The sequence below is a fragment of the Podarcis tiliguerta genome (assembly GCF_965153285.1).
Source record: "Podarcis tiliguerta genome assembly, chromosome: 8".
Lineage (NCBI taxonomy): Eukaryota > Metazoa > Chordata > Lepidosauria > Squamata > Lacertidae > Podarcis > Podarcis tiliguerta.
The window spans coordinates 78,818,768-78,838,821 of NC_139541.1; the positions used below are offsets into that span (position 1 = coordinate 78,818,768).

Sequence of the window (20,054 nt, forward strand, 5' to 3'; positions counted from 1 at the left end):
CTGGAATTGGAGATGTATTTACTCTATGTGTTCTCAAGGCGGAGGAGATGAGCTCCTTTTAAGGAAAGAGGGCAAGACCTGTCCAGATCGATCAGATAAAAATAAAATTCATTTGGCCAGGTGTTGAACATGTAAAGGCTTCTTCCCTGGTTGACAGCAAGACAAGGTTATACTGGCTTAGCCAGGATTTCATTCTTTTGACCAGGTGCCACGACAGGAAGATTGAAACCAGGCTGGACATTCATATGTCGTTTTCGACACTGATTTATCTAATTTCTGCAAGATCGTGGTGATTTAAATAAAGAATGAGGTTTTGGAAATGGCTGCAAATGTCCAAAGGGATTGTTGTTAACAAAGATTGTTTTAAAAGTGCCTCTTTGAAGCACTCTGCATGTGATCAGAGGCACTGTATGGGTGGGTGCAAGTTGGTGTAATAAAAGGAAGGCATTCAGCACAAGCTCACATGCAAAACCTGCATATCAATGACTTCCCTTCTCTTTCCATAGTTCATTTTGCACATCATAAATTCCTGCATATTTTACAAAAGATAATTCAGTATTCCGTTATTCCATCCATTAAAACTTATTTACACTGTTGAATTTATCTTAATGCTGCCAACGTTTTCAAGCGTACACAATTTTCCACCGTATATTCAATAAACATTTTCCAATCTTCTCTAAACATATGTTCTTCTTCTTCTCTACTTATTCTATATGTACCATCCCCACCATTTCCTTGCCCAGCTACTGTCTTAAGAATAACTTTTCCTTAACACTTCCTTGGGCTCCAAAGGAGAGCATCCATCATTCTGCTTTCAAAAGCAGTAGGCTGATATCTCTGGGAAGCTTGCAAGTAGGTTGTACAAAGAGGAGACCACCTGCCCTTACGTGTCATTTTCCAGCATCTGTTCTGAGAGACAGCAGCACATTCAGAGCACTGTGATGGCTTCTCTGAAAGAATCATGGGAACTGTTATGGGTGCTGAGTTGTCAGGAGACTCTACTTACCCCCTCACAGAACTACAATTATCAGTCGTTTATGAATTAATCCGTCTCTACAGGGAGCTCTGGAAATTGTAGCTCTCCTAACAAATCTCAGCACCCATAACAAGCGACAGTTCCCAGGTTTTCCTGGAGGGGAGCCATGGTTGTTTAAAGTACAGTGGTACCTCGGGTTACATACACTTCAGGTTACACACAGGTGAGAGCCAGTGTGGTGTAGTGGTTAAGAGCGGTAGTCTTGTAATCTGGGGAACCGGGTTCGCGTCTCCGCTCCTCCACATGCAGCTGCTGGGTGACCTTGGGCCAGTCACACTTCTCTGAAATCTCTCAGCCCCACTCACCTCACAGAGTGTTTGTTGTGGGGGAGGAAGGGAAAGGAGAATGTTAGCCGCTTTGAGACTCCTTAGGGTAGTGACAAAGCGGGATATCAAATCCAAACTCTTCTTCTTCTTCTTCTACATACGCTTCAGGTTACAGACTCCGCTAACCCAGAAATAGTGCTTCAGGTTAAGAACTTTGCTTCAGGATGAGAACAGAAATCGTGCTCCAGCAGCGCGGCAGCAGCAGGGGGCCCCATTAGCTAAAGTGGTGCTTCAGGTTAAGAACAGTTTCAGGTTAAGAACGGACCTCCGGAATGAATTAAGTACTTAACCTGAGGTACCACTGTAATATGTTAACTGCTCTAAATGTATGGCGTATTTACCTGTATACTGTACTAATCTTAACAAATCTTTCAGGTGCTCATACTTAAATACCCGCAACAGAGAGGTGCAAGTGGTTTCTGCAGACTTAAGAGAACCCGCGGAGGTTCGCATAATTTATATATATATATAAAAATCAAGGGGAGGAGAAGAGATCATTATTTCAGCCACTCTTACTGTGGGCACAGTCATGCCATTAAAAAGCACTATGACGTAATTTCAAAGAGTCATGGCTTCCCTCAAAAAATCCTGGGAGTTTGTTGTAGTTTGTTAAGGGTGCTGAGAGTTGTTAGGAGAGCTACAATTATTCCCCTGTTCCTAGAGTGGTTTAACAACCAACCCCTCTTCACAGGGAACTCAGAGAGGAGAATAGGGTGGGGGCTCTCTCCTAACAACTCTCAGCAAAGGATCCTTTGGGGAAGCCATGGCAGTTTAAAGCGGTATCATCGTGCTTTAATTGTGTGCTGTGAATGTGGGTGTTTTGGTGGGGTCAAAAAAGATCAGGTAAGCAGAGAACGGGAGCACTCCATCATGCAATGACTAACAGTCGACTCACGCCCTCTGAGTCTACCTTGACCTTAAAAGCAAACACCTCTATCTAGCCCTCTGGCATCATCACATCCTTTGGCAGGGAATTCGTTTCAGTTAATCATGTGTGGTGATGTGTTACTTCCTTCTCCTGTCTGTGTGTGTGTACAGTATCTGTGTGTTCTGGATTGTGAGGGCGTGTCCTGCGCTGTCACCGCCTAGTGCCCTGACAGGACTTTCTGTTCCTTGTGGGGCAGAAAGAGAAAACAAGGGCGTATGAATAAGCTCTGTCACCCGCTGCACCCCGGACTTTGCACTGACAGCCCGGCTGGCCACTTGCAGAGCTGGGTGTGTTTCTTCCAAGCCTCTCTTTCTCTCTTTCGGGTGGCATTTCTGGTGTCAGCGACTGTTGTGGAATGCAAGGAGATAAAGAGCTTCAAAGATCCCCGGAACCACTTAAGAAAGGAGTTAATGGGTTGGGGGCTTCCAAGTCCCTATGCTTACCTGCTCAGGTGTCACACTCACCTGATCCCGCTTTGCATATTCTCTCAGAGCTGAGGGGTCTTGAGGAATAATCAGAAGCAGAACTAGCTAGTCACATTCCTTTTGCTTCAACGCATCAGCCGGCATTCACCCAGCACCCTCAAGCTTCCACCGCCACTCCTAGGCAGCTTCCTGTCTACCTTGAAGGCATCTCCTGCCATTCTACCATCAAGATTATTATTTTTTACATCTCCCTCTGAAGACCTCCCTCCAAGGTGCACCAGGATGAAGGCCGACTTGAGGCTGGTAAGGTGAGTGAACGATGGGACAGGTTAGAACGGCCAACCCCAGTCGGCAAACAAGCAGACCTGTAGAACAGGCAGCTGACTTACCTGACATAGTTTTAACTGTTTAATTTCCCATAGATTGAAGAACCCTTAGGCTGTAGTAGGTTGATGTCCATTTGGACTGATAGGGTGAAAGGCGGGGAGGTCAACAGCAGGTGGCGCCAGAGACAATAGGCAGAACCAACTAATTCTACTTTGGCTTGCAGCTGAATTCTACAAGGGGCAACACTGAGGCTAAAGACTGAGACTAAAGATTGTAATAAAGAAGGTAGGAAGGTTGGGGTCTGGCTGAGGGCCAACTGAGGTTGGTGAGGCAGTACCCCCATTCACCTGATTGGATGAGCCTCCAGTGCCTTAGAATTATAGCTTGAAAATGGTCCTGGGAATCCAGGGTGCCAGAGGAAAGGCACAACTTTAGTGTGGAATTGTTATGCTTTGCTCTCCCAGTTTGTATGGGGCATCCACATGCCAAGTCTATGAGCACCGATGGCCTCTGTTGCTGACCAACAAAAGTTTGGAAGACATACAGCTGTTGTTTGTTTGCATTTTGCAGCTCAGAAATCCAGGCAGACGTTTGGAGCAGTTTCTTGTGCCACGCTATTGGATCTACTTTTTTAAGTCCTGGAGGGAACTGGAACTCTGCATTTAGTTTTTCTGCCTCCTGTTTGGGTTGGAGCTTTTTAACTTCTCCTCCGCCCTTTTCACGTCTCTCCTGGTTCTGGGAGACCAGCAGGGGGAGGAGCTTGTCAGGGCAAACTAACCAGGGTCTTTTCCACTTTCCAGGGAGAGTCATGAACCGGGAGCAGAGAACCTCCCGATGGATACCTGGAGCAATGAAGAGGAGTCTCCCTTCAAAGGCTTGCCCCCCTTGCCTAAAGTCTTTCGAGAGCCCAGCTTGCCTTCATTTTCTCTGCCTGGGGAAGGAGAGCAGGAAGCAGCCCAAGAGCTTGAGGGCGGCTGCCCCGGCCTCCAAGACAAGATTGCCTGGGTGCATGGTGAAATGGTGAGGCCCTCTTTAAGCCAGGAGATGTTCTTCATGTGCTTCTTGGACCACAACTCTTTTTTAAAAAAATTAATTTTTATTAAATTTCCATTCACCAAATCATATCATATCATATCATACAAATTATTCCAGATTATAACAATACAAATAATAAAATCCAAATATTTTGCCTAATTATAAATTTTTGTGGGGGGTACCCATGCTTCAAGATCGGTAGGAGTCCAATCATCTTATATTCCTGCTGCTTTGATGTTTACAATATAGTCACAATCCCGTCTTCTCATCTCCTTGTCGTTACCCTTTTTCTTCTCAATCACCTCCGAGTTGTCTCCACAAGTGGGTTGAAAGAAACAGTCTTGTTTATATTTCTGTGTGAACTTTGTAATACTCTCTCGTAATTCACTCACATAGATCCAATAGTCCACGAGTCCCGTTTGAGCGGGCATCACCATCTTGTTCCGTTCCGATTAAATACAGTCTAAATGTCCGCTCATTCATTTCCCAGACCCGCTGCATCGTAAATAAGTCTGTCCAGGAGGGTTATCGCCCTTTCGAATTTACGTTGGACCACAACTCTTGGGCCCTTGTCCATGATGGTCCTGCGTAAGAGATTCGCACTGGCACCTGAGATGCCACTGTTGAGAACAAGGCGGTGGACTAGCTAGGGCACTGATTCAACAGGCTGTTCTTATGGAGTCCAACAAGACCTGGAGGACACTGTGTTGTTGTTGTTTATTAAATATATATAGCGCCCTTCATGGGGACACGGGTGGCGCTGGGGGTTAAACCACAGAGCCTAGGACTAGCCGATCAGAAGGTCGGCGGTTCGAATCCCCTCGGCGGGGTGAGCTCCCGTTGCTCAGTCCCTGCTCCTGCCAACCTAGCAGTTCCGCTCTGGCGGGAAGGTAAACGGCGTTTCCATGCGCTGCTCTGGTTTGCCAGAAACGGCTTAGTCATGCTGGGAACATGACCCGGAAGCTGTATGCCAGCTCCCTCGGCCAGTAAAGCGAGATGAGTGCCGCAACCCCAGAGTCGGTCACGACTGGACCTAATGGTCAGGGGTCCCTTTACCTTTACTACCCTTCATCCGAAGATCACAGGGTGGTTCACAACATAAAAATATAAATAAATGGAGACCACAAAACACAAACCAATAATCCGCGCCCCCCCCCCCACTTGAAAGGCCACAAATAGTTACAAGGCCCAAGGCCTGGTTACAGACGATTGTTTTCACCTGGCAACTATGGATATGTAATGAAGGTGCCAGGTGAGCCTCCCTGGGGAGAGGATTCCACAAATGGGGAGCCACCACAGGAAAGGCCCCGTTCTCATGTTGCCACCCTCCAGACCTCTCGTGCAGGAGGCACATGAAGAAGGGCCTCAGAGGATAATCTTAAGGTCCAGGTAGGTATGTATGGAGACAGGCAGCCCTTGAGGTATCACAGTCCTGAGCCATTTAAGGCTTTATAGGTCAAAACCAGCACTTTGAATTCGGCCTGGAAACTAATGGGCAGCCAGTGCAGTCGGGCCAGGATTGGTGTAAACTGTCTTGCCTTGGTGAGGAACCTTGGCCAGTGGTGGACCTATATTTTGGGGGCCCTGAAGCTTGAATTGTTATGGGGGGTCCTTCGCAACCAGCAACAAGGTCTGGATCACCACTGACTCTCAAACTTTGGGACTGTTGAAATATAGACAACAAAAACTTAACCCATTTTGAGTCACGCGACTCAAATTGGGTCTGCCAGACCCAAAAATTTTAAGCAATGTGGGCTAAAGTTGCTTCTGGGTACATGACAAAACTTCTCCGGGCTATGTGCACAACACAAATTTGCAAACACATTTAAAGAATGTCCTTCCCAAGAATCCTGGGATCTGTAGTTTGTTCAGGGTGCTGGGGACTACATTTCCCATGATTCTTTGTGGGGGCAGATTGCTTTAAATGCATGGTGTGTATACAGCCCTTATCGTGCATATATCGCCAGGATATAGATAGAGAATGAAAATGATTGCTTTCTTTGCCATGCAGCTGAGATTGCGGAGGGCTGACCACGTGCTTTTCCGCCATCTTTACACCCTTGCGTTGGAGATCCAGGACCTGAAGGAGTTGCAGCTGGAGATGGAAATATTCTCGAGGGAGGAGCTGCTTGTGGACGAGCAAGGCCACGTACGAGACACCGCCAGCGCAGCCACGAATGTCCACTCAGGAGCCGCTTTTGAAATGACCATCTGAAAATTGGGGGAGCCGCGGCCAACTCCGATCCATCCTTACATGCAAATCGTGATCTGGTGCTCCAGTCACCAAGCAATGAACCTGTATCTGTGAATGCACCTTCAGTCCCAAGATTTAAAAGTGGTGACCTTATAACCCTGCCTCTAGAGACAATGGGGCAGCCATTGGGCAGTATTCATCAAGTTGCACCTTTGGTTTTGGTTTTCTCACTTCTGGTCTATGTAAGTTGCACCTTAGGCCTAAGGCAAGGTGCACCTTTGGTTTTGGTTTTCTCACTTCTGGTCTATGTAAGTTGCACCATAGGCCTAAGGCAAGGTGCACCTTTGGTTTTGGTTTTCTCACTTCTGGTCTATATAAGTTGCACCTTAGGCCTAAGACAAGGTGCACCTTTGGTTTTGTTTTTCTTACTTCTGGTTTATGTAAGTTGCACCTTAGGCCTAAGGCAAGGTGCACCTTTGGTTTTGGTTTTCTCACTTCTGGTCTATGTAAGTTGCACCTTAGGCCTAAGGCAAGGTGCACCTTTGGTTTTGGTTTTCTCACTTCTGGTCTATGTAAGTTGCACCATAGGCCTAAGGCAAGGTGCACCTTTGGTTTTGGTTTTCTCACTTCTGGTCTATGTAAGTTGCACCATAGGCCTAAGGCAAGGTGCACCTTTGGTTTTGGTTTTCTCACTTCTGGTCTATATAAGTTGCACCTTAGGCCTAAGACAAGGTGCACCTTTGGTTTTGTTTTTCTTACTTCTGGTTTATGTAAGTTGCGCCTTAGGCCTCATGGCAAGTTGCACCTTTTTGTTTTGTTTTGTTTTGTTTTGATGGCTGTGGATCCTTTTCTCTCCTTGGCATGGGAAAATGGCTTTTGGTCTTTTTGCCTCTTTTGCATGGGAGCATGCCTTCTGATCCCTTTGCGGCTGTTGATTCCTGTTCGCCCAGCCCCTTGAGGGAGGAGACTGTACTGGCTGCGGGCAAGGGGTTTTTCCAGTTTGGGCCTTAGATTTTATATGGGCCTGGCCCATAGCTGTCAAGCGTCCCTTATTTGGCGGGAAACTCCCTTATCCCAGCGCCGTGTCCCGCTGCTGTCCCTTATTGATAGATGTCCCTTAAATTTCCCGGGTTTCAAAGGAAGCAGCTCCTCTCCCTCCCTCCCTGCCGGCCAGGGAGGAGGGAGGCTCCAATTGTGTTGCTTGGCTGCCCGTCCCGGCCTCCTCTCACCAGCCTCAGCCCCCGGGAGCCCCTCCCCGCCGGGACTGGCGGGAGCCTCAGGCCCTTCCGCTGCCATCCTCCTCGTGGCCGCCTGAGCGTCTCTGCCTGGGGCCTCCCCTCTGCCCTGCGCTGCCACCGCTCCCGCTAGGCCGTACTGCGGCTGCGCCGCCAAAGGACCCAGATGAGATGGGCAGCCTGGCATTGTCTATGAATTGATGAGGAGCCTTGAGAGGAGAGCGAGGGCAACCATAGAGAAAGCAGTTCAGAGAGAGGAGGAAGAGGAGGAGGCGGAGGCGCGGGCAGGTGTTCCAAGGGCTACAAGGGAAGGACCGCAAGCGCTTCTCCCATAGATTTGTAGTGGTAGACTAGCATAGATGGTCTGATCTGCGGGTTTACTTTGGGCGCTATCCCCCCCCCCCACGCCTGATGGAACTGAGAGCTGCAGATGGAGCACGAGAGAAAAGATACAGAACTGCAGCAGCATCTTCGTAGCTTGGACTTGGTTTTGCGCGAAAAGTGGTTGCTGCTTGTAGTTATTTAATTGCAGTGTTTCATCGGCTGGTGTCTTGAGCAGCAACCTCTGGAAACGAAGGGCTAAAAACCGGCGCTGCTCTCCCAAATTATCTGGTCCCTTTTAACTTTGTATTTCAGCCGGTTGACTAAAATCCCTTATTTTGGCTGCTGATCCCTTATTTTCGAGGCTGCTGGTCCCTTATTTTCAAATCTGTAAGTTGACAGCTGTGGTCCGGCCTGGCCGAGGGGGTGCAGTGGATAGCCCCAGGTGTTTGCATTGAAGGTGGGATTGTGACCCTGTGTGAGGGTGTAAGATACATTTTGTTGGGGAAAGAACTGTGTGCTCCCTTGCTAGCAGTTATAATTTTATTTTATTTTAATTTTCCTGCTTGTTCCTTGCATTTTTTTTTTTTTTTTTAATTCCCAGGCCTTATCTCCCAGAAAAAAGTGGGTAGGCCTGGGCTGTTGCTCAGGTCCTCTGCCTTAGAAGGGGGGGAGAGCTGGGGGCTGAGAGGTCTTCTCTAACAAACTGTTTATATATATATTGAGTGCTTTATTGGCAGGTTTTTCACTGAATTATGCTGCCTAGATACGAGCTTTCTGTAATGGCTATAGGCCTTATGAAAAGGCCTGACGTACAAGTTTCTCACTGCTTTGTGTATTTTGTCTTGGGCACCTGCCACACAGCAAAATGCCAGAAGGCCGAAGAGCCCCTCCCTCATAGCTGTCAATTTTCAGATTTGAAAATAAGGGAACAGCAGCCTCAAAAATAAGGGATCAGCAGCCTCACCTGTCCCAGGGACAGTCTACGGGATATCTAACAATCCGGGATAGCAGCGGGAAACGGCGCTGGAATAAGGGGATTTCCCACAAAAAAAAGGGAAGGTTGCCAGCTATGCCCTCCCTGCGCATCATAGAACGACTTAAACAAGAGGCAGGAAAAGGCATAGCACATTTGTTGGATGTGGCAATGGAGGTGTACGTGACGTGGAATGAGGGAGGCAAGTGAAGAATAGGATGTAGGAAAAGGCGGGGCTGTTAGCAGCAGCAATTGCAGTAGGAGCCCCAGATCGTGAGGATGTGGGGGAACATGGAACCCCAGGAGAAAAGGGGTGAGACGGACTCAACCAGTGCGCCCTATGCAAGAAGGAAGGTCATTGGAAGAACAAGTGCCCTGAGATTCTCAACTTTTTGGATGGGCCCTGAAGGAGGTGGGATTATTGCATTGCAGAGCACATCAGTAGGGTAATTGGATTTACCATTTTCGCATTAAAAAGTCTGTAGGCACCTAGACGTGTGCTTAGGACCCAGGCTCTTGACTTAATACTGACTTTGCACCGGCAGAACTCCTGCCCCGGTGTGGGTTAGGACACTGGCAACGAGACAATGGCCCTCTGCTACAACCACACACCGGAGGCTGGTTGTTCCACGCCAGAGGTCATCAAACTAAGGCCGGATACGGCCCACTGGGCTCGTTAATCCTGCCCGCGAACCTTGCAGACCCTGCCGCCCGCTCGGTCAGTCCCCGCGCGATTCGTGCCATTACCACAGATATTTGGAAAGCAGCCCATGTGCCAGTACAAGTCTGGAATAATAACCCGTTAAGCAATTGCTGGTCTAATCTGTTTGGGACCGGATGGATGGCAGGCCTAGCAAAAGGAGCATCCATGTTTTTCCTAGTGGTCCTTGCCTTGATTGTTGTTATGTACTGAGTTGAATAGGATCCAAACTGCAGCAGTCTGATTGGTCCTAGAACAATAGGATCCAAATTGCAGCAGTCTGATTGGTCCTAGAACAATAGGATTCAGAATGCAGCAGTCTGATTGGTCCTAGAACAATGCAGCAGTATGATTGGTTGGCAGGAACCACCCAATCATGCTCCAGATATAAGTGAATCCACAACCTGATTGGCTTACAGTAGAATTCCGGAATTAGACAATCATGTGCGGCCCATTGTGTAAATAATGTATATAAAGCAGATACTTTGAGGGGACTTTCATTCATTCCTCCCCACCACTATGAGCTGAATAAAGAGCATGAAATCACTTTGCGACTCTGAGTATATTTCAATTGTATTTGTGCCATGTCTACTTGCCTTAGTCTGTCACTTGGTTTCTAACATGCTTTCCAATATAGCCCAAAAGCAGTTATTTTTGCAATACCACCAACTGCTTCAGGAGGGTCAAGATGGGTTACCTGAGGGTCAAGCTGAATGGTGCAAGTAATCTCGTACCATTAAGCTTGAAAGGAAGGAATGTGGTGGCGGCCCAAAGGGCCACAATCAATGTGATAATGTGTACCCCTGTAAATCCTTGAGTTTGCTTCTAATAGAGAAATTATGGTAACCTGTTGCTTTATGAAACTGATGATTTTGCAAGTTGCCTCCCCCCCCCCCCCTTGGAGCAGAAATACAGCTAATATGTGAATCACAAAGATACAGCACAAAGCTAAAACACAAGTTGGTACATGGTGCAAATGGCTACCTGTAACACAGGTTCCCAACATGCACACTAACACAATGTAACAGAACACGGTGGGAATCAGAACTTAATCTGCAGAAATACTACTGCCTGGACCACTGGGCAGGGTTGCAGTTTTGTGGAACGATCTGACTGTAACCTATTGCTTTGCAATAAACAACGTTGGACTCCTAACTCCTTACATTTCTGAGTTTTATTGGCGTAAACTCAGGAGATAAGCTGTTTTCTGGCTTACAACACAAGGACTCTTCCTCACTTCTCCCCCTGCACTCAAACTCAGGACAAAAGGGAGAAATGTGCTAAGAGGACAGCATGCTTGGCAAACCCTTTGCGTGATCAACTTCCGCCTGTAAACCTATGTCTCCACTGTGGGAGGACGTGCGGATCCAGAATCGGCCTCCACAATCACTTATGAACTCACCATGTTTGTGGAAGACCATCTTACTCGGCTACGAGGGATCGCCAAAGAAGAAGATAGGAGGAGAAACATTCTCTTGCGGAAGCAGAAACCCTCGCACTGATACGTTCACACAGTGCCTCATTGCAATACAACCCAGTGATTTTCAAAATAATCTCCCCTTTTGCTGCGTAGGTTTCTCCCCATTTATACAAGCTCCATTTGCATGCGACACACACAGTGCTAGGAACCCGGAAGCAGCCTGAAAGAACCCGGAAATGGAGCACCCTGGAGAGGCCTCCTGGCTCATGAGGAGACCCTCATCAGAGCCAAAGAGGACATCCTCTTTGGCTCTGGGGTGGTTTCCTCGCCAGTCGGTGTCAGGCTTCAGAGGAAACAATCCCCTACAGTAGGTTGCCAGGAATGGACAAGAGAAAGGAAAGTTCTTACCAATGATGTTTATTCAATATTCACAGAGAGAGGCTTAGAAATGCAGCCTCTTGGATTAATGGTGTTGCTCCTGGTAAATCTCCACCCCCCCCTTTTCTCCTACTTCCTCATTCGTCAACAGCACCCCCCCCATGGTTGCCACTTAGGGCCATCTGTCTCCAAGCCCTTTGCTCTCCTACTTCCAATGATCGCCGGGTTCAGGGGGGCTGGAATGCTTTCTAGTGATAACTGCTGGGATATTCTGTTCCACCTTAAGAACAGACGTGTGGAATTGTTGTATGTCACCTGTCCGTTTACACTCCAGCACAGCTTGCTGGGAACTTCCGTTTGTGTATAGCTTTTGCTTTAGCTGCTTGCTTTGGACACGAAGGAGATCGGACATGTTTCCTTTTGTCCTGATGTATGCTGAATAAGGGACGCGGGTGGTGCTGTGGATTAAACCACAGAGCCTAGGACTGGCCGATCAGATGGTCGGTGGTTTGAATCCCCGCAACAGGGTGAGCTCCCGTTGCTCGGTTCCTGCTCCTGCCAACCTAGCAATTCGAAAGCACTTCAAAGTTCAAGTAGATAAATAGGTACCGCTCCGGCGGGAAGGTAAACGGCGTTTCCATGCGCTGCTCCGGTTCGCCAGAAGCGGCTTAGACCTGCTGGCCACATGACCCGGAAGCTGTACGCCGGCTCCCTCGGCCAATAAAGCGAGATGAGCGCCGCAACCCCTAATGGTCAGGGGTCCCTTTACCCTTTACCTTTACTTATGCTGAATAAACTGCTTGTAAATATGCTCACACAGCCTCTCCCGCCACTTCTGTTGCGTAGTGTTTACTCTGCTGAGTAGTGTGCCCCAGCTTCTGAAGCTCAGGTCGCAGATGCTGCACCAAGGACTGGAGATCGCCCGGCACACCGGCTGGTAGGCTGGAGCCAGCTGGGGGCCTGCCAATGGCCCCCGTTTCCTTGGTTGCATCCCAACATGTCAGCCAGCTGCTCCAGCTCTGCCACCTCCTCTCCCATTATTTCCCAACTTCCCCCTCATCTGCCTCTGAGCGGTGACCTCCTGCAAACCACTATTGTAAATACCGTATTTTTCGCTCTATAAGACGCACCAGACCACAAGACGCACCTAGTTTTTGGAGGAGGAAAAGAAGAAAAAATATATTCTGAATCTCAGAAGCCAGAACAGCAAGAGGGATTGGTGCGCAGCGAAAGCAGCAATCCCTCTTGCTGTTCTGGCTTCTGGGATAGCTGTGCAGCCTGCATTCGCTCCATAAGACGCACACACATTTCCCCTTACTTTTTAGAAGGGAAAAAGTGAGTTATAGAGCAAAATATACGGTATATACTGTCTTCCTCTTCTCTGGAAGCGTCAGCCGGGGGAGACAGTCTCCACCATTCCTCCTCTGTCCAGCCCCCCACACATCATCTCTGCAAGCCCCACTGCCCCTCCAGGGTGCTCCCAATATATGCAATTTTGGTTTCACGTGGGGAGGCCCAGACCACAACCCCCCACCTAAATTGCAAGTTGCCTGTACCAAGTCATGATTAAAGGTAAAGGGACCCCTGACCATTAGGTCCAGTCGTGACCGACTCTGGGGTTGCGGCGCTCATCTCGCTTTATTGGCCGAGGGAGCCGGCATTCAGCTTCCGGGTCATGTGGCCAGCATGACTAAACCGCTTCTGGCGAACCAGAGCAGCGCACGGAAACGCCATTTACCTTCCCGCCAGAGCGGTACCTATTTATCTACTTGCACTTTTGATGTGCTTTTGAACTGCTAGGTGGGCAGAAGCAGGGACTGAGCAAGGGGAGCTCACCCTGTCGCGGGGATTTGAACCGTCGACCTTCTGATCGGCAAGTCCTAGGTTCTGCGGTTTAGACCACAGCACCACCCGCGTCCCCGTACCAATGATTAGGTTCTATTAAACTCTGCTTAGAAAAGACGTTTTCTACTGCTTCGGGAAACGGATTCCAGCAGACCTCCACCAAGGAGGGTTTTACAGCTCCCGGTTTTCTACCTTTTGTCGCAAACATTCTGTCCTGCCCCTGGGACAAACAGCCCTTAACCCACAGTATGCCGCACAGAAACGAAGCAGACATTTTTCTCTTTCCACGGAGATACAGCGATGGGAAAAGCTTCGCCATCCCACAAGCCAGACCGCAAAGGAGCAAAAACCAGTAAAAGAAAAGAAAAGATATATTGGCATCCTTATCGACACTCCATCTTCCACCCACTACGAAATCCAGCTCCATCGACAGATCATCATATCAACAACAGTGAAGAATCAAGGGTATTAAAAATAAATAAATCTGTATTTGGAAATTGAAGCTTTTTTTTATAAAAAAAAAAACGACAGTCATTTGTGCCACATAGTTATTTCCCAGGTGATGCAAAGATGTTTTGTGAGTCTCTAAGACAAGGCAGGAGCAAGCAGTCTTTCTGCAAGGAGAGGCATCAGCAGTTTGGGCTGGTGAAGCATCTTCACATTTGGCTCCTCAGCTGCCTGGATTTATCTTTCTCGCTAACTTCAGCCACTCATCAACCTGCAAGGAGATTTGCTGTATGGAGAGAGTGGGGAGGGAGAGAAAATAAAACCAAGGTTGGTCAGGTTCCTAACTAGAATGCTGATTTATAGGCTGTGCTCCTAATTCAGGGACAATTGTTTTCATTTTTATTACTGCCGTTGATTTATTAACCACCTCCTAAACCACCATCTCAAGGTACTTTGCACATTAATTAAAAACAAAAGCATTTAAAACGAGACTAAAACCCTAACAAGCAGACATTCGTGGGGAGCAAAATATACATCAGGAGACTTAGTTGGGTCAGAATTGAGGATAGATTTCCAGAGTTAACACTAAATATATTATTTCTGGTACATCAGCTGCCACAGCTGCTAGAGCGCCATGAAAATTTGTGTCTGGGACTTTTTGGACTTGTCTACCCATGTATTATCTGAAACTTAAGGAATGCATTGGTTGCCTGATGTAAAATATATTGGCATTATATTCAACTCTCCTACCCCATGGACCAAGAGGTGTGTGTCCTCTTGGTCCCTCTGTGTCCAGGGCAGCTGTCTCCCAGCTCCATCTGGTGCGCAGGCTGAGACCCTCCCTGCCCGCAGACTGTCTTGCCAGAGTGGTCCATGCTCTAGTTATCTCCTGCTTGGACTACTGCAATGCGCTCTACGTGGGGCTACCTTTGAAGGTGACTCGGAAACTGCAATTAATCCAGAATGCAGCAGCTAGACTGGGAGTGACTGGGAGTGGCCGCCGAGGCCATATAACACCGGTCCTGAAACATCTTCATTGGCTCCCAGTTTCGTTTCCGAGCACAATTCAAAGTCTTGGTGCTGACCTTTAAAGCCCTAAACAGCCTTGGCCCAGTATACCTGAAGGAGCATCTCCACCCCCATCGTTCTACCCGGACACTGAGATCCAGTGCCGAGAGCCTTCTGGTGGTTCCCTCACTGCGAGAAGTGAGTTTACAGGGAACCAGGCAGAGGGCCTTCTCGGCAGTGGTGCCCACCCTGTGGAATGCCCTCCCACCAGATGTTAAGGCAATAAACAACTATTTTACTTTTAAAAGACAACTGAAGGCGGCCTTGTTTAGGGAAGTTTTTAACGTCTGATACTGTATTGTTTTTAATATTTGGTTGGAAGCCGCCCAGAGTGGCGGGGGAAACCCAGCCAGATGGGCTGGGTATAAATAATAAATTATTATTATTATTATTATTATTATTATTATTATTATTATTATTATTATTTATATCATCTTCATAGGAGGAAACAGAACTTTCCTAAAAGGGTTCTGCACTCTAATTCTTCCCTACATTGTCTCCAGCCTGAGACCAGACAGGTTAGAGGAAGTGGAACTTCCTGAAAAAGGTTGTGGGTTCCAAGCTATTATTTTCCCCCATGCCACCCCCTATCCCCAGAACATTCAAGTGAGAATCCCTGGGCCATTCTCACCTCTTTGGCATGGACAAGGGGCAGTGGGTCCCGGGGGTTGGGTGTCCTCATGTCTGCGCAGTGGGAAGTGCCGTTGATTAAAATGGCCCGTTCGGAGCGGGACTGGTTCTTGAGGACACTCAGGGCATGCCAAGGATCAATGTCGCCTGGGGAGAGAAGGCAGTGATCAATCACCGAGGAGGAAGGAAAGTAAACTGATTCGCCAGTGTGATCCAATGGGATAGGCAGATCATAGAATCATAGAGTTGGAAGAGACCACAAGGGCCATCGAGTCCAACCCCCTGCCAAGCAGGAACCACCATCAGAGCACTCCTGACATATGGTTGTCCAGCCTCTGCTTAAAGACCTCCAAAGAAGGAGACTCCACCACACTCCTTGGCAGAAAATTCCACGGTCAAACAGCTCTTACTGCCAGGAAGTTCTTCCTAATGTTTAGGTGGAATCTTCTTTCTTGTAGTTTGGATCCATTGCTCCGTGTCCGCTTCTCTGGAGCAGCAGAAAACAACCTTTCTCCCTCCCTCTATGTGACATCCTTTTATATATTTGAACATGGCTATCATATCACCCCTTAACCTCCTCTTCTCCAGGCTAATCATGCCCAGCTCCCTTAGCCGTTCCTCTCAAAAGCTAACTTCTGATCCCAGGATGGGGGACCTACGCTGCTCCTATGAACTCGCTGGAAAATGTGTTGTGGCTCTACTCAGAGTAGACCTATTGAAATTTATGAACATTGACTAAATTAGGTCCTTTTATTTCAGTGGGGCTACTGTGAGTAAAACTTATTTGGGTACAACCTAATGGGTTTATTCGTATATCCGCCTCAGATGACAGACCTCCTTGGCTTAGATTTTGAAATGAAATTGCCTTGGTATTATCTCTTGTTCTGTCCGTGCAAAAATGGAACTCACAGAAGGGGATGAGGAGAAACGGAACCAGAGGATTGTAGAGGGTCCAACCTCCTGTGATGCAGGAATCTCAACATTGTTGTTGTTGTTTAGTCGTTTAGTCGTGTCCGACGCTTCGTGACCCCCTGGACCAGAGCACGCCAGGCACTCCTGTCTTCCACTGCCTCCCGCAGTTTGGTCAGACTCATGTTTGTAGCTTCGAAGACGCTATCCAACCATCTTGTCCTCTGTCGTCCCCTTCTCCTTGTGCCCTCCATCTTTCCCAACATCAGGGTCTTTTCCAGGGAGTCTTCTCTTCTCATGAGGTGGCCAAAGTATTGGAGCCTCAGCTTCAGGATCTGTCCTTCCAGTGAGCCCTCAGGGCTGATTTCCTTCAGAATGGAGAGGTTTGATCTTCTTGCCAGTGGCGTAGCGTGGGGGGTGCAGGGGGGCCCGGCCGCACCGGGCGCAACATCGGGGGGGGGGCGCGCTCGCACTCGCAGCTCTCTGCCCCTACCTGGCTCACTCACTCTCTCTCACTGCAGTGCTGGCTGTGCGAATCCGATCCAAGCCGCCGGGTCACCGCCCACTGTGGAGGGGAGGGTGCCAGGCATGTGGTGCAGTGCGGAGAGAGAGTGAGGGACTATCTGGGGGAGGGACAGTGCAGCGGGGGGGGGGGTGCAAATTACTTGCCTTGCCCCGGGTGCTGACAACCCATGCTACACCACTGCTTCTTGCAGTCTGTGGGACTCTCAAGAGTCTCCTCCAGCACCATAATTCAAAAGCATCAATTCTTCGGCGATCAGCCTTCTTTATGGTCCAGCTCTCACTTCCATACATCACTACTAATCTCAACATACATGATCATAAATCATGGCAAATGACTACCCAACCTCTGCTTAAAAACCTCCAAGAAAGAAGAGTTCATCACCTCCTGAGGGAGTCTGTTGTAGTTGTTGTTTGCAACATAAGATCACAATATAAAAAAATAGAAAATACATAATAAAAACAAAAACATCCCAATAACACCCCCCCTTCCACTACACATTTTAAAAAGGTATTGGATGCCAATCAGCCTGGTTAAAGAGTCTGTTCCACAGACAAACGGTGAGAAACCCTACACAACCCTCACAGTGAAGGGGGAAATCTGCCTCTGAGGATGTGTAGAGCGCTTTCCTCCTCGCTAACAAGGAATCACAACCAGCCACATAAATACAGTGGAAACACGAAACCCAGACGTTACCAATTCCATTACTTCCGGGTCGCCACGGAGCGCAACCCGAAAGCGCTCAACCTGAAGCAACTTCAACCCGAGGTATGACTGTACACTGGTGCCTCGCAAGACGAAATTAATTCGTTCCGCGAGCTTTTTCATTCTACGAGTTTTTTCGTCTTGCGAAGCACCACTGCATTTAAACACTGACAACAGCGGGGAGGGGCGGGGAGAAGCAGGACAGCTGCCGCAGCCGGTACCTCAGACTCACCCGCGCGTTGTGGCCACCGTGCGACGCGGCTGCTGGAGGGCGGCGGGGCTCAGGAGCGCGACTCCAGGGAGAGAGAGGCGCTGGCGGCAATGGCTCTCTGAGGGGAGTGCGCGAGGAGGGTGGGCAGCGGCGCGAGGCACCAACCATCAGCGGGAAGGTGGGAGGGAGCCGGAGGAGCGGGGAAGCGAGCATGCGTGCGTGCAGTGACCGTCGCCATGACATGAGAGGCAGAGCCGTTTCGTCTAGCGAAGCAAGCCCTTAGGGAAATCCGTCTTGCGAAGCACCTCAGAAAATGAAAAACTCTTTTGTCTTGCGAGTTTTTCGTCTTCCGAGGCATTCGTCTTCGGGGTACCACTGTATTTGGTTTGACAAAATGGAGCTCTCCATAGGCTTCAAGTTGGGGGGTCTCTCCCTCTCTCGCAACTACGTGCTGCACACGGGCGTCTGAGAGGGCCCCACATCTCCCCACCCTCCCTACCGTTCACGAAGAGGACGCGGCTGGCTTTGGGGCGATCGGCCCCATAGTACTCGTTGGTGAAGGACACAGCCTCCTGGACAGCCTGAGGCAGGATGCCAAAGACCTCTTGGCAGGTATCAAGCTCAGTCGTCAGGTTCATAAAGCGGGAGAAACGGCAGGCTGGATCATCGCAGGTTTGGTCTAGAGCGAGAGAAATAAAGCGCAAAAGGCAGGGCTGAGGCCACTAAGTTCACGGGGGAAAATGTTGAAATATACATTTGTTAAGAAACCAGAAGCATTTTTACTTGGCATTGTAGGAGATGATATCAACAGACAGGATCGTAAGTTGTTTTCATACGCAATGACAGCAGCAAGAATATTATTGGCACAAAAATGGAAGCAAGAAGAGTTACTGAAGAATGGAGGATGAAGTTGATGGACTACGCAGAATTAGATAAATTAACAGGAAGGAGTCGAAACCGGCGGGATCAGAGATTCTTAGAAGACTGGAGTAAATATATGAACTATTTGAAAAGTAACTGTGATGGTTACGCTAGTAGGATTGCAAGAAGTTTTGTAAGGTGAATTATTTGAAATATTGCAAGAAAGACTATGAAGAGAATTATTAGTTAAGGATAATTATATGTAATACAGAAAGTGAGAAATGCAGAATAAGTGATAAAAAATGGGAAATCATCAGAGGAGTTGATGGAAGTCCAAAATATTATATAAGATGAGAAGTTGTTGTATGACTGTTGGAACTGATATGTTAAAAAAATTAATAAAAATGTATATTATAAATAGATAGGTAGGTAGATGATAGATAGATGATAGATTAGATAGATAGATAGATAGATAGATAGATAGATAGATAGATAGTTGATAGATAGATAGATGATAGATATAGATAGATAGAAAATAAGTTCACGGGAAACAATGCAAATGGGAAAGCCCACACATGGTTGGACTCAGAAGCTCAGCGGTTGAGGTCCAGGACAGGGCCTTCTCTGAGGCAGCCCCCAAGTCAGTGGTTCTCAAACCTTCTTCCTCTGGGCCACACTTTCAGATTTGCTTGCGCCACAACAAATCTTCTCTCAATACGTTGGAAAACGAAAAGAAACAGCTCCCAGCCGTGCTTGATTTGTAACGTAGAGCACGACTACTTCATAATATGATCGTGGGGCAGCCAGAATAAAGCGAAGCAGATGTACAAGAACGTGAGGGATTCCCAAAATATAATTATAAACGAGCCTCTTACCTATGTACCTTAAGTACGTATGCAAGTTCAACGAGAGGCGTGAGCTCGCTTTTTTGCCAGGCAATCTCATTTAGATTAGGTCTGATTTGAGATGAACAAACTCTCATCTCCTCACCAACACAAATAACCCATCCCAGGGCCTTAGGGTGAATAATAATAATAATAATAATAATAATAATAATAATATGTGGAGGAGGAGGAGAGCAGAGGGCAAAATGTTAACTCTCACTTACAGTATCCGAACTCTGTACATGTCTGGAAGTACCATTGCCTGATGCCCACGCCTGTCGTGGAGATGGATGTGCTGCGCAGCTCCTTCAGGGCCTCTGTGTGATTGTTCTGTGTGCATGTCATGTTCATGCCGTCCAAATACACCTTTTGAAAAGAAGAGAGGTTTTACGTATAAGCCAAACAAGCTAAAGCTTAGGGCCCCACTCTCTTGGGGACCCCCAAAAATTTAAAGGGAAAAAACATGGATATACATTTCCAAAATATAAGATAAGAAACAAATAAAATAAAACCTACATACAGCAACAGTGTTTTGTGTTGTGTAGGTTCCTATCTGTTATGTGCAAATGGGTTTAGATACCTATTAGGTCCATAAATTACCATATACAGTCATACCTCGGGTTACAGACGCTTCAGTTTGTGTTTTTTCGGGTTACAGGCCCGCCAAAAC

General features: G+C 47.9%; 2 protein-coding genes across 6 annotated transcripts in view; one reads left to right on the forward strand and one right to left on the reverse strand.

The window, feature by feature from the left end:
- Positions 1-2,225: 2,225 nt before the first annotated feature.
- LOC310683462 (uncharacterized protein) lies at positions 2,226-6,430 on the forward strand. 2 transcript variants are annotated; one of them, XM_083453381.1, is made up of 3 exons: positions 2,226-3,018; positions 3,843-4,062; positions 6,089-6,430. In XM_083453381.1, exons 2-3 carry the CDS (start codon positions 3,877-3,879, stop codon positions 6,290-6,292), a joined length of 390 nt encoding a protein of 129 aa, XP_083309507.1. In that variant the 5' UTR covers positions 2,226-3,018; positions 3,843-3,876; the 3' UTR covers positions 6,293-6,430. The 2 variants fall into 2 exon arrangements, with proteins under 2 accessions (XP_083309507.1, XP_083309506.1); XM_083453380.1 differs by having other exon boundaries at positions 2,228-3,023.
- Positions 6,431-11,324: 4,894 nt separating this feature from the next.
- The window catches only part of PRSS16 (serine protease 16), a 28,978-nt gene continuing 20,248 nt past the window's right edge, over positions 11,325-20,054 (reverse strand). The window contains exons 9-13 of one of the 4 annotated variants that reach the window (XM_083455501.1): positions 19,609-19,750; positions 18,139-18,318; positions 15,293-15,438; positions 13,210-13,879; positions 11,325-11,780 (exon numbers count right to left, since the gene is read on the reverse strand). In XM_083455501.1, coding sequence (XP_083311627.1) covers positions 13,817-13,879; positions 15,293-15,438; positions 18,139-18,318; positions 19,609-19,750 — 531 coding nt within the window. In that variant the 3' untranslated portion in view covers positions 11,325-11,780; positions 13,210-13,816. Of the gene's footprint in view, positions 11,999-13,058; positions 13,880-15,292; positions 15,439-18,138; positions 18,319-19,608; positions 19,751-20,054 lie in introns of those variants that run through there. The other 3 variants (XM_083455500.1, XM_083455499.1, XM_083455502.1) reach the window with 3 other exon arrangements.

Excerpts from the sequence above, each read along its gene's own strand:
- LOC310683462 (XM_083453380.1), top strand. The coding sequence starts at position 2,998 with ATGAAGGCCGACTTGAGGCTGGTAAG. Across the intron at positions 3,024-3,842 it reads GCCGACTTGAGGCTGGTAAG|GGAGAGTCATGAACCGGGAG; the intron begins GTGAGTGAACGA and ends TCCACTTTCCAG. Across the intron at positions 4,063-6,088 it reads CCTGGGTGCATGGTGAAATG|CTGAGATTGCGGAGGGCTGA; the intron begins GTGAGGCCCTCT and ends TTTGCCATGCAG.